A 16,868-nucleotide genomic window follows, 5' to 3' on the forward strand; every position below is an offset into this window, starting at 1 on the left:
TTGGAATTCTCTGAAGGAGGCCCAGCTTTTACAACAAGGGAGCCCTGAAAATGCTCAGAGTGAAGAACAGGATGCCTTCATGCACTGGGGTCTCAAGTTTACAATAGAGAGGTCTGCTTACATGCCTAGCCCAGGTATGATTTGCCTGCAGTGGAGGACTCCAAGGAGAATTTCTGATCAGTGTAATGGGTTGTCAATGGAGGGGAATCCAGGCTGCTTTGGCTCAGGGTTGGCAGTGACCGTGGGTGGGGCTGTGGCTGAAGGGGCTGATGTGTTCAGAGCTGCTTGTGTTGTCAGTGCTCAAGGAGGACACAGCTGTCCTTGCAAGGCTGTGAAAGGCAGTCCCAAAAAAAGGGAATGGAACCTTCCCTAATAATAAGAAGAGAGAGGGCAGCCACAAGGTGGGTGTTACTTAACGACCCCTTCCAGTTCCTGAAATGCAGTTTTAATGACCCTCCAAAAGGAAACGCTGTACTCAACCACCCCCCGGCCCCACCCCAGGGCCATTGGGTTCATTAAGGGATCCCAGATAGACTATTCAAACGACAGGCCTGCACATGGCCAATTCAACACCAACCGAAAATTCCCAGTTCTTCTGCTTCTTTTAAAAAAATTGGGGGGGGGGGGGGCGTACTTTACAAGTTTGGTCAGTAAGTATTAACTAATTTTATGATCAGAAAAAAACAAAGAAAGAAAACAAAACTTTCATTTTCTGGAAGTTTCTTACACCCACTGGCCAAAAAAGAAACCCGATTGGCTGATTTCTTAGTCGACCACCTGGTAGTTCAGGCATCCTGCAGGGACCACCCAAATCTTTCTGCAGCGGAGTCTGGTTCGGTGCTGGGAGCCAGTTACCTCGCGGGTCTCCACACTACATCCTTAAGTTGCACAATCCTGGGCCCAGAGCTGCTTCCTTAGGAACACAAATTCCCCTCCAGGTGTTTGCACATCTTTGGGGCTGTTGCTGGGGCCCACGCAGCACAGATGAGCGCTCTATAAGGCACCCCTTTTGTCTAGCCTGAGACCGGTGGGGGTAGGGTGGGGAGTGCAGGGGGAGGGGGCGGGGGAATGGGCCTGCTCTCCAAATCCCCACGCCAATGCACAGACTGCCAAGCTGCACACAGACATGACAGAGGATTGTAAAAACGCACCACAAACAATGTGGCTAATGTACCGGGATCCCCTGCAGAGGAGCTCAAGGGCGACGGAGGAAGGGACTGGAAATGTCAGAGTCCAAATAGAGCACCCTAAAAGGAACGGCTTTGGGGCAACACTGATCCACTTCGTCTGTTGATCCCCTTCTCCAAAGAGAAAGAGAGAGGGTGGGCGCAAGGCACAAGAAAGACCAGACTCTGGCTCTCTCCTTTGAACACAGCCTGTGAGCAATTCGGGCAGGATTTCTTCACACAATGGATGAGTGAAATGCGAACCATGCTGCCAACATCAGCAGGACAGGCAAGTCCTGCGTCTTCCACTCAAGAGGGGCCTGGACACATTTCTGAAAGAGCAAGGACTCTGCAGGCTGGGACACTAACTCTTGTCCTGGGTTGACAGTCACAAATACAAGTTAATTTGTGTTTCGAAAGATAGTGCTAAAGACAGACGGGAGGGGAAGTGCCCGTGACCCGTCTGGGGTCTGATGAACTATCACCCCGGCCCTTTAAAACACCCTGGTCAAAATGCTGACAGGGAGGTGTGAGGGCGTCTTCCTGAAAAAGGATGTTCTCAAAAAAAAAAAATCCGATGGGATCACAGCATTCATCTTCTCAAATGGGTCTTAGAGATCATCGCATCTAATTACACAGATCAAGAACCCACTCGCAGAGAAATTAAACGATGGCCTCAGATCGTCTGCCCATGAGTGGCAGGGCCAGGGATGAAACCCAAGTTCTCAGACTCTTACCAGGACAGTTGTTACCACACATTCAAATGATCAATGAATTTCTCTGAATTCTGGGTTTTTCCCTTTACTGGGTTTTTGCAAAGGATGTGGACAAGTCCAATCTGGGGTGTAATCACACCGTTTGAGCAAGATGGAATAAACAAAATGAAAATGTTTTTCAGAAGTTCTTTTCATCTGAAAGCACAGTAAAGGGTTGGTGTTTTACTCAGCTGTTTGGGATGATGGTTAAAATTTTTGCTCTGCGGATAAAACTATAGGATGCTATCGTTGAAATGATTTCTTTTGACCTTTTAAACAATTTTTAATTTTTTAAAAAATCTCTCCTTAGCTTGGAAATTGAAGGGAATTTACCTACAGAGGAGTCAATAATGACTGATCCCAAAAATGATTCCAGATTCAGGGGCGGGTTTGGGGTTGAGGGCAGGAGGAGGGAACAAGAGAACATGGAGAAATAACGCTTCTAAATCTTTGAAATGTAAACAGGACAATTCACCATTGCGAGGAAAATATCAGATGTGGGAACGGATGGCGTTTGAGTTCGAGCTTCTGAATTCTGCCAACAGGTGTTTTCCTAAATTCAGGTCAGACAGGAGGCACCTGGGAAGAATTGCCTCCCTTCACACTCCTAGACTTAGGAATTATCCAAATGAAGGTCTGGGATGAGGAGTAAGCTTTAAAAATCATTTTAAGACCTTAAAAAGGTTTCGAAAATAGACAATCATCTCAGAAGGCAGGCTCTGCGGGTCCCCACTTCTGTCGCCTTCTGTCTGCCTGGCAAATAACCCAGAGACCCAATTGGGAACCACGCCACAGTTCACGGAGTTGTTTTTAAAGAATAACATGTAAATGTCACAAAGTAAAAATGAGACACTGGCGTTTTGGTTTCTCTATTTCCTGATCTGCTTTTTTTTCAAGTGGTTTTAAATGGACTTCAACCTAGACATTCAATAGGTATTTGTCGAATAAATGAAAGAAGCCCTCAGATTCAAAATTTTTGCTTCATGCGCTTCCACTGTTAGATAAGAGGAGTTCATGAATAGCAAAACTGTTCAATAACTACGTAGTTTATTTTTTTCTATTATGTTGGCTTTTAAAATGTTTCAAAGAAATAAGCCAAATTCGTGCATGTATTTCTCAAGTAATCTCTTATGGATGAGCTAATGCAACTGTTTCAAAAGTGAGGCAGAAGAGACTGAAAATTAATTAGGGGTGCAGTTTACTCAAAAATATTTGAGCCATATTTTAGATCTACAGTCTTGTTCTGTTTTTCTAGATGAAACCTTCTCTACATTGCTCTTCTAGTGTCTTACAGATTTTTAAATGAAGAAAAAAGAAAAGAACAAAACCATGAAAACATATGATAACGTTCTAGAGAAGAAAGTGAATCATTGTTATCATATATATTTTAAATCTTTTGCATCATCTTCTGGAAATATCTTTAGAACGTCAAATCAATGCACAGAAGGATAAAATGACATTTCTCTGAAGAAGAAATAGGACCACATACGCCATTATCATGATGGCACCTAAAACAAAACATAGCTAGATTACCGAGTTTGGGATTTTTCTACGTGTGCCCACCCCAACCCTCCCACCCCAAGAATGTCAAGAATTTGAACTCCCTGTTCTTAAGGTGAAAGGGCATTAACTCAAATGTTCATGAAGAAAAGAGGTGGCGAATCCTGAGACACTGGAACTACACAGCAAAACCTCCCAAGTTTAAGATGGCAAGAGATGATGATTTCCTTTGGTGCTTTAAAAGTGATCGAAAACAACACTCAAATTGTGGACCACGAATCAGGAGCCAGGAAGATCTCCATTTGCATCTCAATAATTCTCTACTCCTTTATTTCAACATTTAGCTTTAGGTTTAAAATATTTGCTAAGAAAGCAGAGAGGCGATTAACAGAGATTTTAAAATGTGTGCCATAGTTACACATTCTGTCAACAGAGTAAAAGGAAACTATACAGCATAAGTTACAAAACAGTTATTTCATGTCTCGCAAACATTCCAATAAATCCCTCCACTGTGGTGTTAGTCAGCAGCAGAAAAGAAAAGCAGAAATGAACTCGAGAGCCAGCCCAGTTCCTTTACGTCTTGCAGAGAACCACGAGGAACCCATCCGCGCGGTCCGCCTGTGAATCTCACCAGGGAATTCTTCCTGTTTCTCCTGCAGGAAGACGGTCTCCTCGAGGTACACAAGGAGGAGGGAACCACAGCTCACTAGGGACCACAGAAGGGACTCCAGCCCCAGGCTGCCTTCCTCTGGGCTCCAAACAGAGCTCCAAGATGCTCCGTTTCCCACAGGAATAAATGATGACACTCTGGGGTCTGCATTATCTCCTAGTGAATTAACACGTTTGGGATTTGCTTTTTTTTTTTTAAGCTCCTTTTTCTTAGATTAGCTAGACCTACCAGATTCTATAAGAGCTTGGCCACCACTTTGATACGATGGTATTTGGTTGTTTTAAAATATTCTCACTTGATGATGGCTTTTATATTATTATTCCAACAGACTGTATTAAAGGCAGTGGTCACTAACACAGAACACGACAGGAGCTAACAGCCAGGCGGCTCCCAGGCCCCGATCTGTCTGGCCTAAGTCGCTGACATGCAAGTCGGTAGCTCATACGCTGCTACCCTCATAGCACAGGCTGCGGGAGGAGTGAGAGAAAGGATAGATGCGGCTGTACCCTTAGAAGCTACTTAATAAATATCATCAAAAAACGAAATGGAAAAGAAGCCCTCCGGAGCACAAGCACCTTAGGTCAACTGAACATCATCTAGTTTATTCAACCAAAAATTGAGAGAGAAGGAAAATATTAAAACCAAAAAGCAATTCTTAACACTAGCCGTAAATAAATTTGTACAACAATTCAGTCTGTATAATAGAATGAAATAAATCTACATCTTTTCTCATTTTGGTGCTTTGAATTATACATACAAACAACAATTACAGGGACTTGTTTATACAGAGTGGAGGCCCAGGAAGGCTCTCTGACACCCTCCGCGGCAACTTATGAGTGTTAACATGGATTGCCCGGAACTGACAGACTTTCCTACACAGAGGCCCACAGCTTTGAACAAATGATTTGCCTATGACATTTTTTTTCCTTTTTTTTGTTTTTTCTTTTAATGCATCAACCAACTGCAGCCAGGGAAAGGAAATAAAACTGGCAGTTTGTCCATTTGGAATATCAGACTAGTTTCTTCTGAATTTCCACACTTAATTTCCCCCATATTCCTTAAAATTCTTGGCGTCCTTCATGCCTTTCTTACAGCTACCCAGATGCAACAAAGTCTTCTTCGAATGTACAGTATTTCTTACAATATAAGTTATATGCAATGTTCAGCATTTTTTTTTCACAGCACTAGAGAGACCCTGTTGAATAGGGAATATGAGTCTGAATGGCTTATTCACAAATGGGATCCAGATTCAGTGATGGAGAACACAGACACCCACAGTGAGCTCCTCTGCAAAAGTGGCAAACATCATTTTGTTTTCTGCCTTCAAAAACATATATCCATCGGTTGTCGGCTTCATGATTCTGCTCCTGCAAAAAAATGCACGTAGAAGGGGCCGGAGGGACTCTCGCCTGGACACCGTGAAGCATCAAGCAGGGCCTCTAACCCATGGCGGTGACCATACTGGAAGGATGGTGAGGTCCGAAGGAGAGGCTGGACGGCGGGTGCATCGGTGTCGGGGTGGTCAGCATGTGGCTGGAGTGGCTGAAGGGCGAGATGTGGCTGAGAGAAGACATGTGTCTGGAGAGAGCGGCTGGGTTGAAAGAGCTGCCCTTGGGGAAGTCCTCCAGCGTGTCATGCACCTTTTTGCACTTTTTGGATTTGCTAGACATTTTTCGGTTTCTGGTCTGGATGCCTTCCTTCTTCATAGTCAGGGGTCTGTTAATCTAAACAGAGATCAAGTTTTTTTTTTTTTTTTTTTTTTTTACTTTTTTGCTGGCTCTGAAATGGTGCAGGCTTTCATACCCCAATATGGGTTCCTCTGACTGCCCCAGATCAGGGATCTGCTTGCAGGGGGCCCCTTCCTCCCACCTCTTCCTGCCTCCTTCCCAAGGATCCAGAGTCCTCAGGCTAGGTCTGTGGCGGGGTTCCGACTGTCAGCCCCTATCAGTTTCAGAAACCAAGAGACCAGAGGTAAGGTGTTCCAAGCAGGGATCATTAATTACCTTCCTCCTCACCACTCATTTGGGAAGAACTTTGCATTCCCAAGGACCATATTCTAGAGAACCACTCCATAGGATTGTACTTCCATGATAACTAAATTATAAAAACTTGTCTTGTTTCATTAGAATTTCCTTAGACTATTTTAGGAGAATGGAGGCAATCGAGGAATCTTCAAGAGAGAAATAACACCATGTCTTCTCGTCTGAAACCTGCGTTGGGACTTTAAAAGCACTACCAAGGTAATCGATCTTAAGTGTGTAAGTCTACCTGCCTTCAGAAACGAGGCCTGCACCCCTCTTCAAATAACTTATGGTTGCCTCTCTCCTACTTGGCCTTTTCGCAGCGAGAGGTGCTGTAAAATCTTCCCCTGGAATTTGTATGTTCTGGGGTCATTTTCTAACACACATGTCTTTCCAAAAGATCATCTCTTGCCCATGTCTCAGAAGGGCAATGACTCAAAGTTGCAAATTTCTACCTAGTTCCGCCTATCCCCTTCTAACTAGACAAATAGCTAAACCACCGCGCAGCAAGCATTTAATAACCATTTATGGGGTACAAAGGACTGTGCTAGTCTGAAAGCATTCTCCTCCTAAATCCAAAGACCGGGAATGAACTAAAGAGACACAGGCCAGCGCCGACTCTCCGCATCACCAGTCTTCAGTCTCCGAGACAGTGCAGCATCTCCCTCCTCTTGAGAAGCCTCATTTGTTTTGTTTTTAAAATACATTTGCTTTGGGAGGGGCAAAATCAAGAGAGGGGACTTGACAAAACAAACAGACATCCCTCCCCACAAGGAGTCAGAATCAGATTAACCTCAACAGCAGACATCCGCCGTGGATAGGAACCAACACATCCGGCCACGTTCCCAGGGGAATGTGGCAAAGGGACTAAGAAGGGCATGCCGGGGTCTGGGTCATTTCTGGCTCCTTGGGGAAGAAGCATCTTCTCTCTCTAGGGTCCTCTAGGATGAAGAAAGAGAAGAGCCTCTCACAGCTCCAGGATCTACCCGCCTGCTCCAAAAGCTAGAAGATGACCGTTAAGGAAGAGAGAATCCAAAAGGCCAAGAGAGAGAGGCTGTTGACAATGCTTCTAGGAGCAGCAAACACAGCTGCCTGGAGCTGAGCTGGGAGAGGTCACCCTGGAGAGGGGGACAGAGCCCCACAGTGGAGCTGAGACCTGGTTTCCCCTGGTGCAGGAAAGCAACGTGAGCGACAGCAGAGGATCTAAAAGGTCGCTGCGAAAAGAACATTTCAGGGTTCCTTCTTCAAAGTTATAATCAAGATAAAGACGCAGCCTACAGAGGTGATAGGAATCTACTGTCACATCAAATCTTCCCCAAGATAATGTCTAGACACACAGTTCTTTAGGCTGATACCTAGATATACACAGCCGGGTATCTAAATATAATATCTAGTTACACAGATAGCCACCCAAACCCAGATAACTAGTCCCAACACCACCTGGACACACTGATACTGAGATAGCTAGTTATCGAAACACCTAGATAAGAAGAAAGGAACTAACTATGGCATACACGCGTAGGTACCTAGATAGGCTGCACAAAACACAACACCACGACGATGTTAACAGACTATTATCTCTTATTGTTAAATACACGTAAATCGTAAATCGCCTCCTTTTGTGAATTCTTACTCAACCAGAGAAGATAGAAAAACCACTCTTGGTGGTGAGCAAGTTTCTCTCTCCCGGCCCCTGGAGCCCAGTTGTGAAGTTGGCAGCTAATTAAGAATAAGGTGGAAGCGAGGAATGGAAAAGGTTCCTTGGGTTTTCTTTGATTTGATGAGAAACTCCTAGTCTCCAGAAATATTATTTTTAGATTGGACACAATTGAGATCATATCTCACCACGACTTGATGAGCTTATCTCATCAAATAGTCAGAGAAATTTATAGCTGGTTAATGTCCCATAATTCCTATACTTCTGTGGAAATAGGAAAGAAATACACACACACACAATCCATTACTTGGAATTGAACTTTGGCATATCCTAAAATGAGAAAGTGTTTCCTCCCCACTGGTCCCTGTTAGTCCTAACGCTACAGACCTCCCAGGATGGCCTTCTGCTAGTCTGAAACCGCTCGTGACGCCTCTCCAGCAGCCTCCTGTTCCCCTGTGCTACTTACTTGCTTCTTCTGAGTCACAGTTTCATCAAGTAAAACGGAAATAAGAATAATTTCTGCCCTGGCTACATCATGGGACTATTTGAGCCTCAAATGTAATCAAGTAACACGCAAGTTCTTTGAAAACTACAAAGTACAACCTCAAAATAATTTTATAGGCTGCGCCGATGACTAGGGTAGCTCATACACTCGATTGCCCCAAATCTTCCAAACTTTAATCACAAATCTGTTCATCTCCCCGGCAGTGAGCAAGTAAATTCCCCAAAGTGAAAATAGGACTTGGGTTTTGTCACTGATAAATGGATTTGTCCCACAGTCTGAAGATCTGAGGGACAATGACTGAAGGCAGGGAGACCCTAGTTCCATTAGTGCTGGGCCCTGCATGGGGACCACGTGAAGAGGGCATGACACCGAAGGGAGGGAGACAAGTTTCACAGGGTCCCTGAGAATCGCTGCAACTTATTCCCAAAATGAAAAAAAGAATTGGGGTGCTGAGGTCACCATGAGACGTTCTCCTGTGACTCAAAAAAATCTAACGAGAGATGCTTCCTCCCCAGTTCCCAGGTATTCCTGAGTAAGACGAGTTGACTGCCAGAATGGCAGGAGCCCAAAGCTGTGCCTCTTCCCCATTCAGCCCCAGACTTTGCCAAAGTCAGATTGGCAAAGACTTTAGGAGAATCAGACAGAGCTAAAGAGGAGAGAGAGACAGAGAGAGCGAGAAATGACGATTCTTCCTTTGGGATTAACACAAACTTCAGGCCAGAGCTGTTGCAGGAAAAAAAAAAATTCCTGAAATTTTTTTTTAAGGTATTACAAAATGGGAGGACCCCAAATTAAAAGATTAGAAATGACACAGCTAAACCCAGGGGTCTGACTGGCAGTTGTCATCCTGCTAATGTGATGCAGAAGGAGAAAACACTACGTTTCTTTTCCCTAGTCTGGATAACCTCCACCGCTTTCCCCAGTTCTCTGCTGGTTAGGACGAGGCCATCGGATGAAATCTCTCAGACATTTCATTTCAGGTCTTTCACACAAAGAATCCATTTCAAATTCACAGCACAAGTTAAGCCAAGACTTTTTACCCCTCAGTAACTGAATCGGCCCCTCCGTTTCAGGAATTCGTGTGCCATGCATTACAATTCTATTTACCTTTCTCTCGATCACTCTCTTTCTCTATTTTGCAAAAAGTGTAAGCCGCAAGGAAACATCAAAATAGAAATGGTGACTTTTTTTGTTTTCCAAGAGGAAGATTTTTCTCCCTTAAAAACTCAAACGAGGCCCACCATGCATATTGGATCTCTGCATTGCACATGGTGGTTCCCATACATACTAAGGGGGTTGAATCGTCCCGTCTTTAAACCTGACAGTCTCATCAAGGCCACCCTGTACAAACTAGTTTCCCACACTGGTCCTATGGCTTTGGTTATCTGAGGCCTGTTATTTGCCCCAAAAGAGGGCAACTGCAATCGAGAAGGGGACCTGGAAAGGGGGATGCTCTTTGTGGGCATCATCAGAAAGCAAGATGGTTCTAGCCGGTCCCCGAGACACTTACATTGTGCAGCTTGTAGTACAGCCCGCAGGCGTTGCAGACAGGATCCCCATTGGCATTTCTTCTCCAGAGAGTGGTAGTGGTGGTTTGACAGTTTGCACAGGACGTACCTGCCCTTCTCGCTGCCGACTGGGAGCAGGGAGAGAGAGAGCGCAAAACCAAAACAAACTTTAAACGTGTTTTCAGAACGACAGAGACAGACTTTTTTAAAAAAATGAAAAGAAATTATCATTGAAATCAAAACTAGCAAGTGGCCCACATGAAAGTAATAAAGATCCCCAAAAGCTGCCTCAAGAAGAAAAAGATAGCCAATTGCCTGGCACAGGAGGGCGTCAGACTGTAGTCAAGTGGTCAGGATGCAGCCTGCTCTTCCCTCGGGGAGAAGCCAGGAGGATCAGAAAGCTGATGCCAGCTCTCTGAAATAATGTTCCTCCTGTTCCCTTTCGACAAAGTTCACTGGATGTTAAATTGTTATAGGTCGCAATTTTGAATTGCCAAGAATATCAAGTCTCAGCAAGGCTATTGGCCATCACAATATGCTAACAGCAAAGGAAGAGCAAAAGCCAGCATCGTCACTGATAGATCCAAATAAAGAAACACCGGATTGCAAAGAGAACAGAGAGCGTCCGTGCACATGTGCGGCTTCCACTCAGGGGATGTATGACTTAGGAGGCACAGAGCAGGACATCCTAAGGGAACAGGACCCCAGCCAATTGGTAGTGGTCCTAAATTTACACAGCTTGCACTTTGGTCACTTCCAAATTTTGTCACTCCTGGTGACAGCCACCTCATTCTCTTTAGGTAGCTTCCAGTTAATGAGACAAAGTGGAAACAACAAGGAATTTTGCTTTTCAACAGCAACACTGGCCCCTCCTCCTGCTCGATCTCATTTCACCTTCTTGAAATTAGGTATTTTCTTTTTGCTGTTTGCAGAGCAGAATAATCGCAAGTCAGATAGATGTCAGCCTCCACTTGAATTTTAATTATTTGATTGTGTCACTGCCTTCATTTCCTTTAAAAGGGAGATTTTTCTTTCACTTTTTGATGCACTTACATTGATAAGGGAGGGGACTGTTCTCTCTGTTCATACTTTTAAAAAAATTAAACTCAAAAACTTTTGAAAGAAAATGGGGTTGAGTCACTTCTGACATACTCCTCTCTCACCTCCTCACCCCTCAAATCTAAAAAGAAAATTTTAACTGCAGAATCATTCCTGCTCCTGGACTCCAAAATATTGTCAAAGGCTAGAGAGGGAGAAAGAATTCAGCTGGTCTTTATCTGTGATCAGGAAAATTCTGGCACACTTATAAAAGCGTGGAACAGAAACTACAGCGATCACAGCGCACTTCTCCATCAACATTTTGTCAAGCAAGAAGTTGGGCCAGATATGCCAGATATGGAAAACCCAGTGGCAATTCTGAATTAACCAGACTGATTCCTTTCCTTTCAAGCCACGAAACAGTTCCACAGATACGCCCCTCCTTCCTACTGGCTTAAATAGCAGAGCTGTGACTTTTTTTTTTTTTTTTTTTTTTAGTAATTCTTTATTTTCTGTGTTCTAAGGAAGATTCCACTTTTCGGCTGTCCATTTTGAAAATAATTCACCACAGTCCAAGAATGCAGCCTCTAACCCCACCAACCTATGCCCACCTGCTTTATGAAACGTGATGATGTAAGACTTATAACTGTTTCCCTTGTACGCTCTTGGGAAGAAAATGATACATCACATCACTGCTTAATGATTTTGACAATTCTGTTATCATGTGATTATTATTATCTTCCTGTACTTTTTTTTTCTTTAAAAGAAATACTCGGATATAGTAGACTAATATCTATTCAGGGGCCGGATCTCCCAGCCCAACAGCTTGGAATGTGTACTACAAGCACAAAACGCCAGCCAGTAAAATGGGAGCTCCAGTGCCGAGACTCACAGGCAGCCCTTTGCAACATATTAACAGTAACAGAAATACAACCAGCTCAGACTTTATGCGAATTTACACAGAACCTCTAAAAGCCACACTGTTTGACTTCACTAGCAGGACACAAAGTAGGTTAATAAAGCAAGCTACTCAGCTAGTTGTCAGTTGTGAAAATCCTGATGACACCAGGAAAAAAAATTCCATGGATCTTCCCTTTGGTCCTTTCTCCTATTTCCTGCATGAGTTTATTCAGTGTTAGATATGCATCTTACGGAAGAGCTAGCCACACGATGGCTGGGCGGTCCTCAGCGAATCTGCAAATGTGCAAAGCGAAAATAGCAAACCAGAGAGCCGGAGCCGGAGCGAAGGCACAGGAAATATAGGAAAGAAGAAAAAGAAAGTTCTAGGTATTCATAAGTCGAATACATCTGAGGGCTTTAAAAAAAAAAAAAAATCCTGAATGTGCCCTACGTGTCTCTCTGGAGCATATGAATTCTATGGAACTAAAAATATAAAACCACCCAGAACGGATGAGTAAGAAAGAAAAGATAGCTTAAAAAGTGACAGCCAATGAACTCCAGAATTAAAAGCAATTATTACTCAGAGTTCTAGAGATTTCTTAGGAAAGGTAAATGAAGACAGAATTATATAAAATGCAAGTGGAGCCCTCCTATGCAATGTGCCCAGACAGAAGAAACTCCAAGAAAATGTCAAACGTCTTCTTGCTCATGAACCAGGCTGCAGACAGTCACTGTGCTCCCTCTTTCTCCTTCTTTCCTCGTACAGTAAAAAGAAAGCCCAATTATAATGGTACCCTGACTTATTTTAACAAGAAAGTTTTTGTTATTAGTTTTCTTTCTTTTTTTTCCTTTTCTTTTTCTTTTCTTTTTTTTTTTTTTCTAAGGCCAGGTTTTGAGTGATTCAGAACATTCTTTTGTGGTGTGATCATATTCATTCTGTGCTAACACCTCCAGCCATTTTTTTTTAAAACTCGTCTTGTTCTGATACGTTCAAACATCTTGATGTTTAGGTTGGGGAAGCTGAGTCGTTGTTTATGAGTTATCTCCAGTGCTCAGATATCCGGCAGCTTTTTCCTAGGAAGTTAGCTTTGCACATGAGAGAAAGGAAAAAAAAAAAAATACCACAGTGCATGGGGACGAGTGGGGGGGGGGGGGTTGAGAAAGTTGGAGAAGGGGGTAAAGAATAAAGCCTAGAGACTGAAGATTGTCAAAAATTAGTCCGTGGACACATCCAACCCCAGAAAGTTTTTCCTTCTTCTAAAGAGGATGTGAAAGGTATTGAGTTGAATTAAAATATGATGGGGAAGACAATTCTTTAAAAAGAACACAGAGGATTTTCCCCCCTTTAAAATGTGATGGATGCTGCTTCATCCATTAATCTGCATGGGGAAATTCCCCTCCTCCCTTCTCTACTTGGTGAATGTCATCACCACAAAGAGCATTTTGATCTCTTGACTGTGGTTAGAGTCATCATTTGCCAAGGCCGCTTTTAGTTGTCTGTTACAGACACTTGCTATTCAGTCTGGTCTGAGGTCCAAAGACAAGCTTACGTATGAGCCTCTCTTGCTAGTTTTCCTTATAAATGCTTGACAGTGCCAGTTTTCTCAAGTATTCCTAAGGGTCAAGAAATTTAAGAAAGAAAAATGGTGGCGGGCCGGGGAACTATCACCCTACCGATAATGGTTCAAAGAGAAAACAAGACTAAAAGCTAGGTGGGACCAAGAGGCAAGGCAGGAATCACACAATTTTTTCCCAGAGGAATTATCTGTGGAAAGTCCTCAATTCTGTTTTTTTTTTTTTTCTTTTTAAGATTGGCACCTGAACTAACATCTGTTGCCAATCTTCTTCTTTTTCTTCTGCTTCTTCCCAAAGCCCCCCAGGACTCTACTAGGCTCAGTGGTTGCCGCTTGTGAGAGCCAGTTAATTGGCCCCATCAATCTTAAAGCATTGGCACACAAGACTCATCCATGGCACTAGGACAGCACTGAGCCTGTCACCGAATCCTAGCATTCCCACCTATACATCAGGAACATGTTCTGGATGGTGCCTGGGACATTCCATCCTCATACTAAATTTCTCTGTCATCATCAATGCATCTTAAATCAGTTGTCCCATTAAAGCAATCATTCCACCAGCAAACACACTTCAGATTTGATAACCAAGAAGTCAACATCCTTAAAAAGGCAATAAGTGACTTAAGAAATATGAAGAGAAAAAAAGAGAGAGCGAGCTTTGCTGTATATATAATTTGGAAAAAGAAAAGAAAAAAAAAACTATCCCAAGCAAGCTGACATGATTTTGAGCTGTCCTGCCAATTTCCTGCAGAAAATGCTCCTTCCTGAAGAGAGGAAATTGAAGACGAAATGGTCCGTGTTGGAGCTGGGCTTCCCAAGGACAACTCACCAGCCTTCTCTTGGGTTTGATGAGGGGTCGGTTCTGTCCGTTCATTTTGTGGTAGAGCCCACAGGCATTGCAGAGGTAGTGCCCGGTGCCATCTCGTCGCCAGAGTGGGGTCGAGGTCGCCCCGCAGTTCACACACTCCCTGCCTTCTAGAAACAAGATTGCACATAAGTCACTTATGGGAGGAAAACACCCAGGGAAGCTGCCAGTGCTGGGAACTAGGGAGTGAAAGTAACGTGGAGAACTTTCTTTTCTCTCTTTCTTCTTTTGGGGAACGTTCCCACTCCCACCTCCCTCGAAGGTGGCTCCCAAGTTGAAACGAATTACTGTAGGGCTGTCTCATGGCCTCAGTCTCATTCCCGTCCACAGCCAGCACCATCACAAGAAGCGGGGCGTGAATAAACAGCAGCAGAACTTCTGCTGGTTCCGGGCCTGCCCGACTTGATGGGGAAGACCAAACCAAGCCAAGGAGGAAGGCAGATTTCAGCTCGAAATAGTTCCCTGAGAAAACTCTGAGCCCTGGACCATGGCGAAAGCAAAACATTCCATTCATTTCCCTCAAAGGAAAAACAAAGGTGACCCATTATCGTGGCTAGGTCTGTCTATACAAATCGATTAAATAATGAAGAGGAGGATGGGGAAAAAGGAAAGCGTCATCAATGGCCACATAGATAAACAGATAATAAAGAGACGAATAGATTGATCACTTGGCTGATTGATTTTAGTAGCCAGGGCATTCGATTTTACTTCCAATAATACTGTAAATGTCCCTGGCTGGCAAGTAATAGAAGACGATCCCACAGGGTCCGCTCACACCCCCATCATCTTTTTTCTGCCTAGAAAAGGCTCAGGTTTTCAACAGTTTCCCAGCCACTGGGACAGAGACTGAAGTGGACTCATGACCCCAGCCGGCCCAGGCCAGGGGTGTTACAGGGATGCGCAGCACAGTCGTTAGCAAGGAACCTGGGGAGGGAGGAGGGGAGAGGAAGAGCAGCGTTGGGAGGGGCAGAGCCAGCGAGGAGCAGATCGGAGACCAGGGGCCTCTAGGTCGGCTCCTCAACCAGGCCTGCCTGCGTTGCTCTTTTTCCAACAAACAAACAAACAAAATAAACAGAAACCGGCCAGGCCGGGTTCGAGCAGCGTTCACTGCAGGGGCGGGCGGGTGACCTGACCCACCTCCGGAGGGGAGCTCCTGGCGACACCTCCAAATACCATCTGAGGACACGGGGGAGTTCGCTGGTGGTTTCTTTGCAACTTCGGTGCAGGGAGGAGGAGGGGGGCGGTTTGTGGCAGAATCTGCCCGGTTCGTGGGGGGCCTCCTTCTCCTGGCGGCACCGCCGCACCAGCTCGATGCTGACCGAGCCTGGATCCCAGGAGGAGCCCCCGCCCCGCCCGACCCAACCCAACCCTGCAGGAGCCAGTGGCTCCGCTGGAGCTGGTCCCCCCAGGAGGAGGGGCCAGAAGGGGTCTGGCTCTCTTTGGGGGTGCAGGAGGGAGGTTTTGGAGGATGCTGGGGAGAAAGAGAACCCCTAAATGTTGTTTGGTCTTGAGAGATTAATCAGCTAACCCCAAACTACCAGGAAGGCTAGGGTGGGGGAAAAGAACCTGGCAGGCCCTTGGGAATCTTAACCCCCTACAAGGAGGGAGAGGCTAGCTTGGGGACCCCAAAACTGCTCAGCCTTTGGAAACCCCCAGTATGAAGGAATTGGGGGGTTGACCCCTGGGACCTACGCTGTTCTCCTGGGCTGGGTTCTGGGGGAGGAAAAGAAGCTTTGGAAATGGAAGAGAGTTTTGCCTCCTCCGACACTAGAGTCCACGACGGTGCTGAGTAATTTTTGCGCACTTTACTTTTGCCAAAAAATTTAAAGGAGTTAAGAGAGATTTTGGTTTTTTGCTCCAAATTCAAAACAGGTTCTTAAGCCCGGGGTTTAGAGAGCTTTCCAAGAACCCCTGCGATTATCTACAAAAGCTGGCCCTGTGTGCCAGGAGCACTTTCTAGGGACCCAACAGCGTTGCTCAGCCCTCAAAAAAGACTTTGGACTGAACTGCATCCAGACACCTTTGGCTGGGGTCAAAAGCCTGCGGGAGGTGGCTGGCTGGATGCGGGGGAGGCAAGAAGGAAGGAGGAAAGGGCGAGTGGGCGAGGAGGTGCCAGCAGCAGCCAAGCCTGGAGGCGGGCAAGCCCACAGATTCCATGCTCCAAATGGGCACTGGGTCAGCCCCTTGTGGGGGCAGCGACACTGGCCTCTGCTGGCTGGGGCTCCAGGCCCACCCCATCCTGCCAAGACAGGGGCCTCGCAGGTTCCCAGTCATTTTGTCCCTTTCCCACTTGGGCGTTGGCAGACGGCTGGCTGCGAGGGTGCGCTGGCTTCTTGCTCCCCTCAGCAGCAGCAGCAGCAGCTTAGGTGGGAGTTGTGGCCGTGGCTATGACAGGCGCGGGGCTGGCTGGCCGCCCTGCTCCTGGGCACCCTGGGCTGGGGGATCTCCCAGCCTGACGCGATTAGTCTGATTTCCTTCCCTTTGTCAGGCGGTGGGGAGGATGACTGGCTTCCTTTTCAGAGGGCCCTTAAAAGCTGCAACGGCTGCCTCTGCAGCCAGGCCCTGCACACTGGAGCAATGTTCGGTCTAGATTCACTCCACAAGTCTGTGATTGCCTGGTGTGGCTTTTCTTATGTTTTCTCTTTCCTCCTTGTTGCCTCCAGTCTGTGACTTCAGCCAACAACCAATTTCCTACGGGAGGCCCTGACT

At 45.5% G+C, this 16,868-nt stretch overlaps 1 protein-coding gene across 10 annotated transcripts in view; it reads right to left on the reverse strand.

Moving 5' to 3' along the window:
* Nucleotides 1-3,722: 3,722 nt before the first annotated feature.
* GATA3 (GATA binding protein 3) overlaps nt 3,723-16,868 on the reverse strand; it is a 29,214-nt gene continuing 16,068 nt past the window's right edge. For 6 of the 10 annotated variants that reach the window (XM_070601088.1, XM_070601083.1, XM_070601086.1 and 3 more), the window contains exons 4-6: nt 14,124-14,269; nt 9,785-9,910; nt 3,723-5,815 (exon numbers count right to left, since the gene is read on the reverse strand). In XM_070601088.1, coding sequence (XP_070457189.1) covers nt 5,531-5,815; nt 9,785-9,910; nt 14,124-14,269 — 557 coding nt within the window. In that variant the 3' untranslated portion in view covers nt 3,723-5,530. The remainder of the gene's footprint in view (nt 5,816-9,784; nt 9,911-14,123; nt 14,270-16,868) is intronic. The other 4 variants (XM_070601087.1, XM_070601091.1, XM_070601092.1 and 1 more) reach the window with 1 other exon arrangement.

This window comes from Equus przewalskii, chromosome 30, assembly GCF_037783145.1.
Source record: "Equus przewalskii isolate Varuska chromosome 30, EquPr2, whole genome shotgun sequence".
Lineage (NCBI taxonomy): Eukaryota > Metazoa > Chordata > Mammalia > Perissodactyla > Equidae > Equus > Equus przewalskii.